At 39.4% G+C, this 18,904-nt stretch overlaps 1 protein-coding gene across 1 annotated transcript in view; it reads left to right on the forward strand.

The window, feature by feature from the left end:
* The window catches only part of LOC135202810 (mucin-2-like), a 29,689-nt gene extending 12,717 nt beyond the window's left edge, over positions 1 to 16,972 (forward strand). Inside the window, exons 2-8 of the mRNA XM_064232271.1 lie at positions 1 to 5,986; positions 6,097 to 7,876; positions 8,725 to 9,172; positions 9,411 to 9,924; positions 11,814 to 11,911; positions 13,501 to 14,726; positions 15,203 to 16,972. The exon at positions 1 to 5,986 is cut by the window's left edge and continues 81 nt beyond it. Coding sequence (XP_064088341.1) covers positions 1 to 5,986; positions 6,097 to 7,876; positions 8,725 to 9,172; positions 9,411 to 9,924; positions 11,814 to 11,911; positions 13,501 to 14,726; positions 15,203 to 16,972 — 11,822 coding nt within the window. The remainder of the gene's footprint in view (positions 5,987 to 6,096; positions 7,877 to 8,724; positions 9,173 to 9,410; positions 9,925 to 11,813; positions 11,912 to 13,500; positions 14,727 to 15,202) is intronic.
* The last annotated feature ends 1,932 nt before the right edge of the window (positions 16,973 to 18,904 follow it).

Consider the following 18,904-nt stretch of genomic DNA (forward strand, 5'->3'; position numbering starts at 1 on the left):
TGGACTCGACTCACAACATCGCCAGACACGACACTCAACGACAAGACTTGGGAGGATTTCGTTTCTCGCTCCATAATCAAAGGCCCCTAAATCTTACCACGACTGATATTGAGTCAAACGTTCATTATTCCAGACCACAATCTTCTTCCACAGCTGATATTTCGCCTCTCTCAGAGTCTAATCAACCCAGCGTCTTATTTCTCAACAATGATTCCTCGACTTGGAATCAGCAGACAGAAAGCTCACGCAATCGCGCCTTCCTTGCCTATCCTTATCCAGTGAAACAACTGCACATCCCTTCTAATACTTTACCTAACAACAATGTACATAAATTAAACATATCTCCAGTCTCAGTACCCCTTTTTAAAAACGTTACAGATTCTCATCCAAACATATCTTCGGGAAATCTGACTCAGATTAAATCTGATCACTCATTTCACAGGTCTTCGAGTCAGTTCTCGCATAGGAAACTAGAGGTAGATTCGCTCACAGTTAATGGCGTTGTCAATAACACCAAACATATACTCCTTGACACAGGTATTTCAGGCAACCTAAGTCATCATCAGTCGTACAAGCCTAACCGACATAGAAATAAAAATCATGGTTCCCTGTGGAACTACAGCACGTTTCAGAAACTGCCTTACTCTAATTCTAACTTAAACAGTGCGACAAATGTTGTGCAATATAATTCCAAGATAGTTCATAACACTGACAGCCATCCTGTTCGCAGAAAGCAATCGGAAAATAATATCAACAAGTCCAAGAATATGACTCAGAATTCCACCCCTACAAACGCTGGAAATGCAATGCAAGATACAAGTCACTTGCCAGCCATTGGAGACCTGAATTCTGCCAGCAAATTCCCTTCCAGGGCAAACGGCACCTTAACCAAACCCCACAAATCAGAACACACTGCCACGGCTCATAAGAACGATTACCGCTACCTCACCGAATTCCAAGGTATCATGGAGGAACTGCTCAAGAAAAATCAAAGTTCTGAGGATGGCCATGACAGTAGAAATAACAGCGCTTCTGCATCAGTACAGGTTTTCATAGATAAAATCAATGCATTTACAGCTGCAGTATCGAAAGCGCCTCTCACAAAGTCTGAAATTCTTCAGTTACTGTCTGTCATAGAAGATTACTTAGGAGATGACGTAAAGGAAAGCAACTTTCAAAGCCCAGTTGCCACTAGGGATAAGCACAACGACACCAACGTACAAGGTATTGGAGGTAATAAAGGAAATAATATATGGAAAGATAAATACAGGGGAACACATCAGCCCCATTGGAGTCAGTCCCAGTTAACAAAGCCTCTAGGGGAGTCGGGCAATGCAGGGTACTTCCCTATGTTCCAAAGTCCCGTCGGTTCTGGTGAAGGAAATACCAACAAACCAACAGGACTGATGAACGTACTTAGCGCTATGCAGCCAACCAATAAGCCAGTCATTACGAAAGGTCCGTTTCACTATAAAAATGGGACTATCATGTTTTATAATGGCATTCCTGATTTTGGCATCCGAACAGCTCTGCAAAAACTTCATGATACTCTAATGGAAAAGCTGGCTCTCTTGCACCATAAAGGCCACATCAAGACACAAGGAGAGATCCCCTCTTCTTCTTCTTCCACAAGTGCCACAACCTCCTCAGAAGAACCTGATAATCCTGAAATTAAGACTATCAGCTTTGATCAGGGCATACCAATTTTTTCTTCAGAGAGAGGCAGCATTGCAAGTGCCCTCATTTCCTTGTTAAAAGAAGCCACAGTAACTCTGGTAGATGAAGTTGTAACAAGTATTGGGGAGAACAGGGATGACAATACGATTGTAATTAAGAGACCTGGGCCATCTTTTAGCATCTATAACCAAAGTGATTCTTTTATCCAAAGTGATGCATCACCATTGCCAAAACCACCAAGCAATTCGACTGACATTTCCCCCTCGCCAGATGTGGGTCAGGAATCGGAGAACATAGGAACTCAAGAATTCAATGTTTCATTCCAAACCTCAGATGCAATAAATTCTGATTCTTTAGATACTTTTCCTGAAAACTATTCTGCAAATGAATACCCAGTGTTCACGGGTGAGGAAACAACAGCAGCTCCAGTTTCTTATCACAACGAAATACTTTTGAATGACATTTTTGCAGATAGAGAATCCGTTGATATAATTCCAGTTGATGGGAATCTTACTAGTGATAATAACTTGCATACCTTCACTTCAGATATAATTAATCCTTTTGACAAAGTAGAAACCTGGGATGCATCAAACCCCTCCGTTTCAATTACTGTTACTCAGACACAAAACCAACACCAGAATCAGGGAATTGGGATATTAGGAACTGTGCAGGCAGGTGGTGGAATATATCCTGGAAACCCTGGTGGAGGAGTAAGTTTCCCAGGAGTCCCTCCAGGCTTTCAAGAAGCGCTTCAGTCACTATGGTTTTATCCGTTGTTGCCCAACGGCAGCCATCTGTTGAATGGGTCTGGTACAAACTTTTTTCTCGCTCCAGGAGGTGTCTACTCTTTCCCTGATTTTTCTGGAATATTGGCAGGCTTAGGAAGTAGTACTGGTCTTTCTGCTTTACATTTCCCCAGTCAGTTTCCATTCATTGGTAACACATACATACCAAATGGGGTTCATTCCAGCCTTGAAAACATAATGTCTCTTTTATCTGGTGGACAACTGCCTTTATATGCTCTGATTTACAATCCAGATGGATCTGGTGTAACATTTCCTTCTGGTTCTGAACAGAACCAATTTCTGATATCGAATCAAACAGATAATTACCTGTCACAGTTTCCGGTGGTGATAGTATCAAACCAGCCAAGTGAGTCGGGTTCAAGCTATCCAAATTTGGTTCTGCCTTTCTACCCTGTCTCCAATGAACAAACTTCTCCTGCCCAAGTATCTCACTATCCCATTTTACTGTTTCCTAATGAGAGTAGTTCAAACCAATATCCACTGTTATTGTTACCCATTTATCCTAGTGGAACTAACCCGTTAAAGCCAAGTTCAGGTGCTCAATATCCGTACATAGTAGTGCCTGTCATACAAACAGATCAATTAGCACAATTTGGAAGTGGAGGTTCATCTTCAGAAAGTCCAGGGACTTTAGTATTCCCTAGCAGGCCTGGGGAAACTGGAAATCCCTCTGCAACTAATTCAGGAAACTATTTTCCATATCTCATAGTACCTGTAAACCCAGGTGAATCCAGTGGCTCATCGACACCAAGTTCTGGAAGTCAATCTCCATTTCTGGTAGTTCCTGACAAGCCAGGTACAACAAGCAGCGGATCACCACCTTCAAGTACTGGGACTGGCTCAACAACAGACTCATCAGGAACATTTCCAGGAAACCTGTTTCCTAACTTGGGGACCCAGTATCCATATTTGTTGATACCAAGCAAACCTGGTGAAACAGGAGATTCATCAAATCTTAGTCCTGGCAGTCAGCTCCCATTTCTAGTGGTTCCTAACAAACCAGGGAGCGGATTCCCAAATATCTCAGGTCAGCCACCTTCAGGAGGTGGATCAACCACAAATGGTCAGTTTCCAGTTTTAGTAATTCCTACCACTCCAGATGGCTCTGCATCTGGGGGTTCAGTTCCATTTCTTCTCGTTCCAAATGGATCTGGTCAGTCTACTGGTGGATCATCTAATAATCAAGGTGGTACAGATGTAGGGGAGGGTCAGTTGCCAGATGGTGTTACTATCTCTAGTGGTGCTAGTGGGAGCACTGACCCTTTATATTCTATTATACCAAATAAACCGAATAATTCAGTAACAGAAGGAGGTGGTTCCCCATACTTTGTATTTCCAAAAAACCCTTTAACTGTCGATGGACGTCCATCACCAATTTTGGTATATGACAATGACCCAAACCAACCAGGAAGCAGCAGCCGTCCAACACATATCTTCTTTCCAAAGGAGCCATATAAGCCAGGTGGTTCAGGTAACATACCAGGCACCTTGATTGCTATACCTAAGCCAAGTACGCAAACAACACAGTCTACACTTTCAGGAACTCAGTCTACAGTAGCTGTCACAGATCCGTCTTCCGTGCCTTTCCCGTCTACACTAACAACCATTTCAATTTCTACAGCTACAAAAGATCCAAGCACTAATGGAAATCAGTTTTCAACAACTGCTAGCCCAAGTGGAAGCAGTAAACCCCCTTATTCTATTATACCAAGTAAGCCACTGAATTCAACAAGTGGATTGAGTGGTTCTCCATACTTTGTACTACCAGACAAACCATACACCAGTGATGGACGTCCATCGCCAATTCTAATATATGATAACGACCCAAGCCAACCAGGTAGTAGCAGTCGCCCAACCCACATTTTCTTCCCAAAAGAGCCTGTAAAGCCAGGTGGTATAGGTAATATACCAGGAACCCTGATTGCCATACCTAAGCCAACAACATCACCAACAGATCAAACTGCAACTTCAGTCACTCAATCAATCACAAGTCAATCTCCAACATCCGCAACTACAGTAGCTCAGTCACTGGCAGGCCAATCTTCAACAGCATCCCCTGCAACAGCATCCCCTGCATCTACTTTATTGCCCACTTTAATAACAACTCTAACTACAAGTGGTATACAGTTGACCAGTACTACATCTTCATTTTCTCCTGTAACAACATCTCCAACGAAAACTACACAGCAGCCACTAATTCCGCCAAATTCTGGCACAACATCTGAGGGCACAAGTGGGCAAACAAAACCCCCGTACTCCATCATACCAATTAAGCAGGACAATTCAACAACAGGAGGCAGCGGCTCTCCTTACTTCGTACTCCCAGACAAGCCCTACACTAGCGATGGGCGTCCGTCGCCAATCCTCATTTACGACAACGACCCCAACCAGCCTGGAAGCAGCAGTCGCCCAACGCACATCTTCATCCCGAAGGAGCCTTACAAGCCAGGTGGCTCAGGCAAGTTAGAAGGGACCCTCATTGCCATACCTAAGCCAACCACAACGACAAAGGCTACGCTTTCAGTCTCAGAAACCCCGACAACTTCAGCAACAACGTCAGCATCAACAACAACTCCAGCAAAAACAACAGCATTTACACAACAAGATAAAATAACGTTGAGTACGGGACTTACCGGAACAATATCATCTACAGAAATAACATCAACATCAACGATTTCGACTTCATTGCTGACAACTACAAAGATACCTGCCTCTACAGAAATGTCAACAACAACTGCATTACAAACTACAGAACCACCTACAACTACAGCAATGCCTACAACTACAAATATACCCTTACCTTCAGAAACACAAATAACTCCACAGATTCCAGCTACTACAAAATCACCTTCAACTACAGAAATCTCCACAACAACAACAGCAATGATAACAACTACAGAAATACCAACAACTTCAGAACTACCAACAACTACAGAAATACCAACAACTGCAGTAACAACCACAGAAGTACCAACAACTACACAAGTACCAACAACCACAGAAGTACCAACAACTACATCATTGCCAACAACTACAGTATTACCAACAACGACACCATTGCCAACAACTACAGAATTGCCAACAACGACACAAGTACCAACAACTACACAATTGCCAACAACTATACCATTGCCAAAAACTACACAAGTACCAACAACCACAGAAGTACCAACAACTACACCATTGCCAACAACTACAGAATTGCCAACAACTACACCATTGCCAACAACTATGCCATTGCCAACAACTACACCATTGCCAACTACTACGGCATTGCCAACAACTACACTACTGCCAACAACTACAGAATTACCAACAACTACACCATTGCCAACAACTACAGAATTACCAACAACTACACCATTGCCAACAACTACAGAATTACCAACAACTACAACATTGCCAACAACTACAGAATTACCAACAACTATGCCCTTGCCAACAACTATACCATTGCCAACAACTACGCCATTGCCAACAACTACAGAATTACCAGCAACTAAGTCATTGCCAACAACTACAGAATTACCAACTACTACACCATTGCCAACAACTACGCCATTGCCAACAACTACAGAATTACCAACAACTATGCCATTGCCAATAACAACAGAATTACCAACAACTACACCATTGCCAACAACTACAGAATTACCAACAACTACGCCATTGCCATCAACTACAGGATTACCATCAACTATGTCATTGCCAACAACTACACCATTACCGACAACTACAGAATTACTAACAACTACACCATTGCCAACAACTACACCATTACCGACAACTACAGAATTACCAACAACTACACCATTGCCAACAACTACACCATTACCGACAACTACAGAATTACCAACACTACACATTGCCAACAAATACACCATACGACGAATACGAATTCCACAACTACACCAATGCCAACACTACACCAATTGCCAACAACTAGCAAAGTTACAACAACTACGCCATTGCCAACTACTACAGAATTACCAACAACTACGCCATTGCCAACAACTACAGAATTACCAACAACTATGCCATTGCCATCAACTACACCATTGCCAACAACTACAGAATTACCAATAACTACACCATTGCCAACAACTACAGAATCACCAACAACTACACCATTAACAACAACTACACCATTGCCATCAACTACAGAATTACCAACAACTACACCATTGTCAACAACTACAGAATTACCAACAACTACACCATTGCCAACAACTACAGAATTACCAACCACACCATTGCCAACAACTACAGACTTACCAACAACTACACCATTGCCAACAACTACAGAATTACCAACAACTACACCATTGCCAACAACTACAGAATTACCAACAGCTATGCCATTGCCAACAACTACAGAATTAACAACAACTACAGAATTACCAACAACTACACCATTGCCAACAACTACACCAATGCCAACACCTACAGAATTACCAACAACTACACCATTGACAACAACTACACAATTGCCAATAACTACAGAATTACCAACAACTACACCACTGCCAACAACTACAGAATTACCAACAACTACACCATTGCCAACAACAACAGAATTACCAACAACTACATCATTACCAATAACTACACCACTGCCAACTACTACAGAGTTACAAAAAACTACAGAATTACCAACAACTACACCACTGCCAACAACTACAGAATTCCCAACAACTACACCATTGCCAACAACTACAGAATTACCAACAACTACAGAATTACCAACAAATACACCACTGTCAATAACTACAGAATTACCAACAACTAGACCATTGCCAACAACTACACCATTGCCTACAACTACAGAATTACCAACAACTACAGAATTACCAACAACTACACCACAGCCAACAACCACAGAACTACCAACAACTACAGAATTACCAACAACTACACCACTCCCAACAATTACAGAATTACCAACAACGACACCATTGCCAACAACTACAGAATTGCCAACAACTACACCATTGCCAACAACTACACCATTGCCAACAACTACAGAATTACCATCAACTATGCCATCGCCAACTACTACAGAAGTACCAACAACTACACCATTGCCAACAACTACAGAATTACTAACAACTACACCACTGCCAATAACTACACCATTGCCAACAACTACAGAATTACCAACAACTACACCATTGCAAACAACTACACCATTGCCAACAACTACAGAATTACCAACAACTACACCATTGCCAATAACTACACCACTGCCAACAACTACACCATTGCCAACTACTACAGATTACCAACAACTACGAATGCCACAAAACTACCACATTGTCAACAATACAGAATTAACCAACAACTACAACCATTGTTCAATAACACAGAAATTAACAACAAAACTACACATGGCCGTTTAACTACAGAATTACCAACAACTACACCATTGCCAATAACTACAGAATTACCAACAACTACACCATTGCCGACAACTACAGAATTACCAACAACTACATGCCCAATACTACCAGATACACAACTTACTCATTTGCCAGCTACTACAAGAATACCAACAATACAGAATTACCAACAAAAATAACTAAACCAGTGCCAACAACTTACCAGATACAACTACACCATTGCCGATAACTACAGAATTACCAACAACTACACCATTGCCGACAACTACAGAATTACCAACAACTACACCATTGCCGACAACTACAGAATTACCAACAACTACACCATTGCCAATAACTACAGAATTACCAACAACTACTCCATTGCCAGCTACTACAGAATTACCAACAACTACAGAATTACCAACAACTACACCATTGCCAACCACTACAGAATTACCAACAACTACACCATATAACCCAATAAACAGAATTCCAACAACTCACATGCGACAGAATACAGAATAACAACTAACACCATTGCCGACAACTACAGAACATTACCAAAACAACTACACCCTTGCCAAACCACCACAAGAATTTTTACCAACAAAATACACCAGCCAATAATACGAAATTACAACAATACACCACTGCCAACAACTACAGAATTACCAACAACTACACCACTGCCAACAACTACACCATTACCGACAACTACAGAATTACCAACAACTACACCATTGCCAACCACTACAGAATTACCAACAACTACACCATTGTCAACAACTACAGAATTACCAACAACTACACCATTGACCAATTAACAAGAATTCAACAACACACATTGTCAACAACTACAGAATTCCAAAACTACACCATTGCCAACCACTACAAGAATTTACCCAACAAATACACCATTGCCAATAACTACAGAATTACCAACAACTCACCATTTTCAACAAACTACAGAATTACAACAAACTCACCATGCAACCACAGAATTACCAACAACTACACCATTGCCAATAACTACAGAATTACCAACAACTACACCACTGCCAACAACTACACCATTACCGACAACTACAGAATTACCAACAACTACACCATTGCCAACTACTGCAACTCCCACAAGCTCTACCACAACCACCACAACTACAACTACCACAACTCCTACAACAACCACTACAACTCCCACAACCACCACCACTACAACAACTCCTACAACATCTACTCCTACAACTACCCCAACATCCCACAACACTACCTACTACAACAACTCCCACAACCACACCACAGCAACAACCTGCAACCCACCCTACAACCTCCCACAACCACCACCACTACAACAACTCCTACAACATCTACTCCTACACCTATAACTCCCACAACATCCACTACAACTACCACTACCACAACAACTCCCACAACCACCACCACCACAGCAACTCCTGAACCCCACAACACCTACCCCAACACTAAACTCCCACAACATCCACTACAACTACCACTACCACAACAACTCCCACAACCACCACCACCACAGCAACTCCTGCAACAACCACTACAACTCCCACAACCACTACTACAACTCCAGCAACAACTACAATTACCACAACTCCTACAACTACCACTACAACAACAACTCCTACCACTACAACCAGTACAACTACCACAACCACTCCCACTACAACCTCTACAACTCCCACAACCACTACAACTCCAACAACAACTACAACTCCCACAACCACTACAACTCCAACAACAACTACAACTACCACAACTCCTACAACTACCACTACAACCACTCCCACAACTACAACCAGTACAACTACCACAACTACTCCCACAACCACCACCACTACAACAACTCCCAAGACCACTACAACAACTACCACAACCACCACTACAACAACAACTACAACCACGACAACGAAACGCCCCTTGATCCCAATCAATCCCCACTATGCCACCAGCGACGACGGTCAGGGCATCGTCGTCGCGTACCCAGAGGAGCGAGAGGGCACCGATGCCCTGTCTAGCGCCCACTACTCAGGGAGGTACAACGACAGATTCAGCAGTTGGGGCAAATACCTCTTCGGCCTCTGAAGACCCTTTCACAGGTTGGCCTCTCAAGGGGATGACCTCCTACCCAGAGTTCTTTTATCAGTGGTCTTCTTCATTATCATCATTATTTATAACTATCATCATCATCATCATCTTTGTCATTTTATGGTATAATGGTAGGTCCTCTAGATACATAGAAAGTTCGTTCCGGGAGGTATTCTCTGTAAGTTCAATTTGTTCATAAGTCCACCTTTGTGAGTTCAGTTTGTTCGTAACTCAACCTTTGTAAGTTCACCTTGTTAGTAAGTGCATCTTTGTAAGTTAAATTTATTCGTAAATCCATCTTTGCAAGTTCAGTTTTTTCATAAGTTCACCTTTGTAAGTTAAATTTATTCGTAAATTCACCTTTGTTATATTCGTAAGTCCACCTTTGTAAGCTGAATTTGTCCGTAAGTCCAGCAATGTATTTATATCATCAATAACATTAGATTTCTTTAAAGACAATTTGTTCTTAATGCATACAGAGCAAAGTTTGCAATAACAAAGATATCAAGATATTCTATCTAAATCTTTGATCTTCAAATCTATTCGTAAGTCCGGCATTGTCATTTCTCTATCAACAATACAGCTTTCTTTCTACAAAGATAATTTTGTCTTTATGCTTAAACTTTATGATAAACTAAGATTTTTTATCTCTAAACATTTTTTTATCTTTAAACTTTACACATCACACAAGTCGTGTGGACGCAGATGTTCGTATCCTTGAGAGTCTATAAGTTAAAAGATTGTATGTAGAGGATTTACTGCATATCATTAGTGATAAACACAACCCCGGTTGTGAGTTATTAGAACTTGTATATAGGGAAAATATTCTTTCAACTGGAATGACCTGAGGAAAGCACGAAGAAAGTTTAAATATTGGTCTATTTCATTTGCTCATCAAGAATTGACAACGTGTGAATGCTAATCGTTTTTAATGTTCTGGGAAATTGCATCGTGATTATCAAAGTTTTACTGTGAGTGGGAATGTGTTATAAACTCTACAGACAAAAAGTCAAAAAGAAATAATGACTGAAACATTACAAGTCTATGAATAATTCGTAAAACGTGTGCTTCGCTTATTCGTTGACATATATGGGAATACGTTTTGAAAAGTAATCTTTCAGGAGATTAGAAGTGATTCAGAAAGAGACATTTTTCTTTCAGTGATGTGTTCAGAGACTGACTTTTTCAGACAATACTAGAGTTGACAACGAATCCATTGCTAGTGACATATAAAGAGCAATTGTTCAATTCACAGGATCATTTTGGTTATAACTTAATCATATAAAAAGGGTACACTGAGCTCTGAAGTTTGGTAATATTATTCATTATCATAATGTTAAGGTTTAACTTGAAGGTATGAGGTGATGACATCTTTTGTCCAACTGTGTTCCCCTGCTTTGCCATTTTTTATAAACCTTCTTTCGAATCTAAGTTGCAAGCTATCAGCTGCTTTCTTCGGTTTTTTTCATTTTTTATACAAAGAATTAAGCTATTTTTGGGATGGTATACAAATCTCATTGCTTTTTGTATAGAAAGAATTATTTTTATACAAAGCAAAGCCATGGCATTTACAACGAAACTTCAGAGCATCTTGTTCAATAAAATAATTTCTCTTATTCATTAGGGTTGGGCATTACAAGAAAACTAAGGATTGCAACACACATAAGACGTGCCCTGGAAAGAAGAGGTCACTGACCCTTCTAACTCACAAAAGTTTACTATATTCTGACATATTTTATACTGCCTTGTGTCTCTCTCATGCAAAAGAAACAAGGCATTTAATTTCCACACCCCTGAAAACAGATTTACATTCATCTTCTCTTCCAATATTTTGCAGAGTTCGTCCTGCCTCCCTTGCTTCAACTTATTCAGAGATTTCATCAGATTTTGGCAATGGTCCTTCCTTCCCTGAGGTATCTGTCCTTTCACACCTTGGTAGGTTACAGATGGTGGCATTGTTTGATCTCGTATGGTCTGTAACCGAACAGATGTCAGTCTTTCAATTATTTATTAAAGCTTCGAGGATAAACTGCATATTGTATTCATGACCACAAAATGCTAAATTAAATGTGCACTGTTTTACATCCTACAACTAACGCTGCAATATATAGTCTTATTAAACCGTGTCCAATTTCATTTTGTTAATATTCTATACCCTAAAGATCCTATCTTTTAACTTATGTAATTTATGTAATTCTCTAGGGTATTAACAACAGTCTTATAGACTTCAACTGCTTCAGAACTTATAGTACGAATTTTTTTTAATTCTACTTGTGGGGGATTTAGGAGTTAAGAAATCATGTTATGCTTTCCAAAATAATCTGTGATAGAAGAGCCTGTGGAGAGGTAGTATGTTCTTTGAAATAAAATATAATTTTCATTGTGGACTTTGCAAACCTTATTCGAGAATGTTGTTAGGAGGACTGACCCAAAACAATAATTAGACATTGATGTGAATGGTTTAAAAAAAATGATAATAATATTACAATCACTTCCACTAAGGAAGATATATTTCCTTAATTATAGAAAAGGTTTCTTTTTTATCTCTGAGAACATTTCAGTATTTTCATTTGATTTTATGCCTTATTTTTAAATAAGCATTATGTTACATAGTCGTTTGGTTATGATTTTAAACTCCAGTGTATAGTATGTTCATATACACAACACCACAGTTCCACACATTCTTTAAAAATGCTTGCTTTCAGACCTAGCTCAAGCAAATTTCTCATCTGGAAACTTCCGTCAAAAGTTGTAAGAAAAACGTGGAAATCAATCATCCAGTCTAGTCTATAATTTATTGCAGTAACACCAATAACGAATAATAGAATATTATAAACAATGATAACTTGGATGACAGAGATGATGCTGATAATGAAATAAAACGCATAAGTAGCTAATCAAATAATTTGACGATCATACATAAATGACTGTTATCTACGCATGATAACACTTTAAAACAATGAAAGAAAATAACTTGCATTATTAGGCTGGCCCTTCTGAAGAGTTATATGAACCATGATCACATTCGTTTGAACCTCTCATGACATTTCTTGGACACAAAAATGACCTTTCCTGTCTGGATTTATTCACATCTCTGTCATTCAGCGAAGAGATAAATGTTAGAGCATTCCACAGAATGCGATCTTCACTGTCTATCCCATTTCCTTCGTTTTACTAAATATTTTATCTCCTAAGGTGACTTTTCACTCTGAGAATCAAGGTGAAGTAACATCCATTTGGTCATTAAGCGTGATGTGAGGTGAGTGGTTTATTTCTCAAAGTTTCACGTTGAAATTTAACTCGCATTACGAAGCTGAAAAGTAATCAAAGGAATGCTTTGTAAATGTCAATGTTACCTAAAATATAGTAATCATAAATACCAAATCACTGTTCAAATTCATAGTGATACAAAATTAGAACTCAATCCATTTTATAACTAGAATCGTTAACAAAATTAAGTTGTTCTAAAGCAAAATAGCCATTCAAACTTATTTACCCATTTTCTCCACATACAAACTCTTCAGGAGACCACCGCACAGAATCCCTAAGGGATCCTAGAAACATCAACGCTAGGAGAGGCGATTATGACCCTGGCATCTTCCCATACGGGCAAAAGGACGTTAGCAGCGAGAGGTCGCCGTCCCCTAAAAGCAGGCTGAATGTAGTCATCCAAGTGAATCAGCACCAAAACCAGACGCAGAATCAGTGGGTAGTCTTCAGGCCAACACGCGCGCCTCGTCCACCCATTCCCTCTCATATAATCTTGTGGATTCCGATGGTAAGCAGGACGCCTACGCCTACCCTATCCACACCAGCAACTGAAGGAAACCTTGTCTCTTTCATAACTGCTACTGAACCCCCTGTGACTAAACCTTTCACTACCACAGAGACGACTACAGAAACATCTACTCATATGCTACCACAGATTTCAAGTACTCACACCTCAGGAATACCTAGTCCTACAACCACAACTTCTCTTGAGACTACAATTCAGTTGCAGAATACTCTCTCTACCACCTCCCTTGAGCCACAAACTGAAGAGCCTAGCACTACACTTAATCTAAACACAAACACCGACTCTATAGTTACTCCAGAACAAACACTGGCTACATTACCAAGTACTTTATCAACTGTAATTCAGACTGAAATTACTACAACAACGTCCACTATTGCAATGTCACAGGAATCTTTATATCCAAACACTACATTAGCTTTAATGACCACAGGAGAAACAGTACCAACTGCTGTAAATGTACAAACAACTTCAATTCAGACAGGCTTTCCCAGTGAAACAACTTCACAACAAACAGAGACAACCTCTTCCCTTTCCACTATTTTAACTACAGAGGAAACTCAGAGTATCACAGAGATGCCCATTATTACAATACCAAGTACTACATCTACAACTCTAACTTCTTCTGTACCAATTTTTCAAAATACACCTGACAGCACAACATTTTTGCCTGAGACGAGTCAGATTTTAACTACTACTGAGACTGATGAAACTATTGAAACAACTGCCCGTTCTCCAGTCTCTGATGTGACCACAGTAACAAGTGAGACAGCAGTTGAGACCGAAATCTCAGCAGCTCCCTATACTCACTCTACATCCAATACACAATCTACAACTATTTCAGATACTTCCCTTATTACTCTCACAACAGTCTGGACAACATCACCTTCCCTTCTCACTACCAAAACGTTATCCTCTACTGCTGCCAGTCAGTCTTTAACCAGTACTGAGAAGACCGTAACACTCCTTACTACAAGCCGTACGACTACAAGGCGACGACCTTTGATACCAATCCATGCTCTGGAGGGAACAACCAATGCAGCCTTGCCAGTAGCATTGTATCCGGCCTTAAGGTCTGCTTTATAAGGCAGCAAAATGTGCATTGCCTTTTATTGGTCCCTTTGAAGTCATGGAAACATATGTTCATGACTTGTCAGTGAAACTGGGATATGAATTTAGTAACAGTAAAGAAAAACTTCTAGTTTCGGCTGACACTGACATTTTACTATTAAAACTCACACTGATTTATTTAGAATATGTTAAACTTCAGCTTTCAGATTTTACATTTTAATAATATATTCCTTGGCCTCAAGTGCAAGAATGCACAATATAATTTACTAAATCTAAACAAACTGAGTTGCAATTGTTATCAACGACCAAACTCATTCCGTATATGTCTACCACTAAATGTAATCTTTGTTTTGCATTGACAGTTTAACCTCGACCGACTACCCTCACCACCTATGCCAACAAAAGACTTGACAACATACATCACCACAATCCTCACAACAGACAAAGCGACGACCTCAACCCCAATGAACCAAACAACACTTAATGATGTCATCACACATTTTACAACACTAAATGCAATGACAGAGGAAACAATTAAAGATTTGACAAACTACCTCACAACTTCTGAAATAACCAGTCAGCATACAACTACCTCAACCTCTGCAGGGACATCCGCAGCCATAGATATGATAACAGATCATCCAACTACCACAGTAAGTATCTTTACAGTGGCTGATGTATCCACACCTCCAGAGAAAACAAATACTCCTGTCACTAACATATCAACTCTTCTAGAATTTGAGACTGTGGAAGGAACATCTACTAGTCTTCCCACTTTAGAAGACACTGGGGTAAGTTCTTCCTCAGAATTCCCACCTCATTCTGACACAACCAAGTTGGCATCCACAGAGGAACAGCTACTCAGTTCTTCATTTATGACCACTCTACCTCCCACTAGTACAATAATGAGCACTACACAACCTACCAGTACAAGTTTGTTACCAGATACAAAAACAGAGGCTACTGATTTCACAGAATATGACATTTTCACGACAGAGCTTACAAGGCAAAGTGACACATTATTTTCTGATGATGAAATGCAGTCAGACAGTCCAGTAACCACAGAAATTCCAACAGTGGAACCAATGTTTACTACAGAACCACATATTTTAACAGACATGAAAACAACTAAAACTGTACTCACTTCTGGACCTACTCATATGACTTCTGTGAGCCAGAATGATGACTCATTAACAACCCTCACTGGTGGCATGACAACAGACAGCTTGACAACAGTGGCTGAAACCTTGTGCTCAGATGAATATTTATCCTCTAACTCTATAGTCTCTACAACAGACGGTATTCATTCACAGTGGAATTCAGCACCAACTGGATTTACTGTCCCGGTTACTTTTACAGAGGAATCACCTTCAGCTCATACAGAAGCTTCAGATAGGACCACGACATCCGAAACTGTGAGAGAGACTGAGTCTACCATACTCATGACAGACATTGTGACAGATGCTACTACTTCAGTTACCAGTGAAGCTGTTTCTCCAAGTTCTCCACAATTTCTAACAACAGATTTTACCAGTAAAACTGTTTCTCTAAGTACTCCACAATTTCTAACCACAGATTCAGCTACTGAAACTGACCCAGACCACACTTACACAGAAACAGCAGAAAGCTTGGCTGAAACAATGATGCCTCCTTCTACGTTGCCAGCCATAACTTCACCACCATTAGACTCTGAGACTCAGACTCTTTTAATAACAGTGTCTGGTGTAACAGAAACTTCGATACCGACTACTCCACAAACATCTGAGCCAGTAACACATCCTCCAACGACCAGCCAGCCCACAGTGCCATTGTTTCCCACAGAGGCGCCCACAGAGTTACCTACAACTTTCAAGTCAACCACAGCGCCCTCAACCCCACCTCCAGAGACTACATCCCAGACTACACCACTAACGACTCCTCTTCTTCAGGCAACTACCTCAACGACCACAAGTGTTTCGACCACTCAGTTGACTACAACTACCTCACAAAGGAAGACGACGACCAAAAGGACGAGACCAACCTTCATTCCCATCAGCCCCCACAGGAGATTTGGCAGACTGGCAGAATCTTCAGTCACCCCAGCATCACTTTTCTTGCCTCTGGCTGATGTGAAAGTAGTGGATGATCTTTAATGTTTCTTCCTAATTCATATTCTTCAAAAGACTTTGGAACATTAAGTACAAAGCTGAGACCAGAGCTATTATATCCCTTCAACCCAAATGACTAAGAAATGTAAATGAATCAAAGTATTATTTAGCTGAATACTCAGATGTAAACATTAAACACCAATCTAAAAGTGCAAATGCAGTCTCACAGATCACGTCATATTGCTCATAACACCAATAGCTTACGGGTAATTAACTCAGCGTTTAACTTTAACAGAATCTTAACCAATAGAATGGAGAATGATATAATGAAGCTTGACCTTTTCTATGTATGATACTATTGCAACATTATTTATATGCCGAGGCATTTTTGACTGGACAGGAATTTGTGTAATTATGATAAACTATCAAGAAATTATTTGAAATGGCTCCATAAATGCTACACTTTCAAAAGTTCTAAGCGTTATGTTTTTTTTTTTTTTAAGCCAAGACCGTATTTCTAGAAATTTTCTTTAAATTTAAAAGTGAATTACTTCTTACTTTGTAACTATGTAACCAAAGACGGTAAACAACCAAGTCCAGATATATTCAGTTAGAGGAAATGGCATGAATTAGAACTGATAATAAAACATAAGACATATAGATTGTGAAAACTGAACATAGTCTCTGTAACGACAGTTAAGACCACATCGGAATAAGAAAGTTTTTTATTTATCTTTTATTATTATGACACAATTACATTTCAATAATCTACATATTTGAATAATTCTCTTCATACAAAAATATAAATATAAACAGATAGCATTTTGCTGCAAAGACAATATAAATCACAATCAAAACGTATAGTTTAAAAATTCTTTAGTTACATACTGGGAAATATTGCTGGAATATCTACATTTAATATGTATCCTTTGTGACTCTTAATTTATTTTTCAAAAGAACAATTATATTTTGGCAGCTACTGTGTTTATAAAACATCCACAAACAATACAATTCCTGAAGGTGGCATTTACAAAAAAATCATACCGAAGAATACAAAAGGTAATAAAAAAAAAAAAAAAAAAAAAATCTAAAAAGTGGACGTAAACGATACATAATAAAATAACCCAAAAAAGAAACTTCAACCCCCAACACTCTGACCTCCAACAGTCAGCTGCGTCCATCGGTATTCAATACATGCATTTAGAAGACACAGGAATCCACGCCTACCCCTGGACACGAGAGGTGCCTTTGTAAAGGCAATAATTTTTCCAATAAATCTGATGTGAAGGTCATTATACCAAGTCTTCTCAGGTGAATTAGACCAGATAGGTGCCGCTGGAGAGGTCAAATCCCTACCAACGGTAATATCAATACTAATATCAGGGTTTTCTTATGGAGATTGAAAAGTAATTCAAATACCTCAAAGCTTTCAGGTAATATATTCAGCTTGATTAAGTAAAGGAAAATGTATTTGGTTTATTATGTTTACTTTGGTAACTTTAACAAATATTATAAATGAATTATATATATTTTAGTAACTTTCATTAATTGAAAAATTATAGGTAAATTATACTTATTTTTGTTATCAAATGATAGTTTCCTCTTATTTCAAAGATGTTTTATATATTGAGTGAGAGCACACTTACGTGTATGAGAGAGAGAGAGAGAGAGAGAGAGAGAGAGAGAGAGAGAGAGAGAGAGAGAGAGAGAGAGAATTCTATTATAATTAAATTTGGTAACTTCAATTGAAAAAAATTATAGATAGATTATACCTATTTTTGTTATCGCATGATATTTTCTTTTATTTCAAAGATGTTTAATAGATTGAGTAAGAGCTCACTTTCATATGTGTATATGTGAGAGAGAGAGAGAGAGAGAGAGAGAGAGAGAGAGAGAGAGAGAGAGAGAGAGAGAGAGAATTCTGATACTAATGCTATATAGGTGAACTTGGTTGACGATATGTGTGCGTGTATGTGC

This window comes from Macrobrachium nipponense, chromosome 33, assembly GCF_015104395.2.
Source record: "Macrobrachium nipponense isolate FS-2020 chromosome 33, ASM1510439v2, whole genome shotgun sequence".
Taxonomy (NCBI): Eukaryota; Metazoa; Arthropoda; class Malacostraca; order Decapoda; family Palaemonidae; genus Macrobrachium; species Macrobrachium nipponense.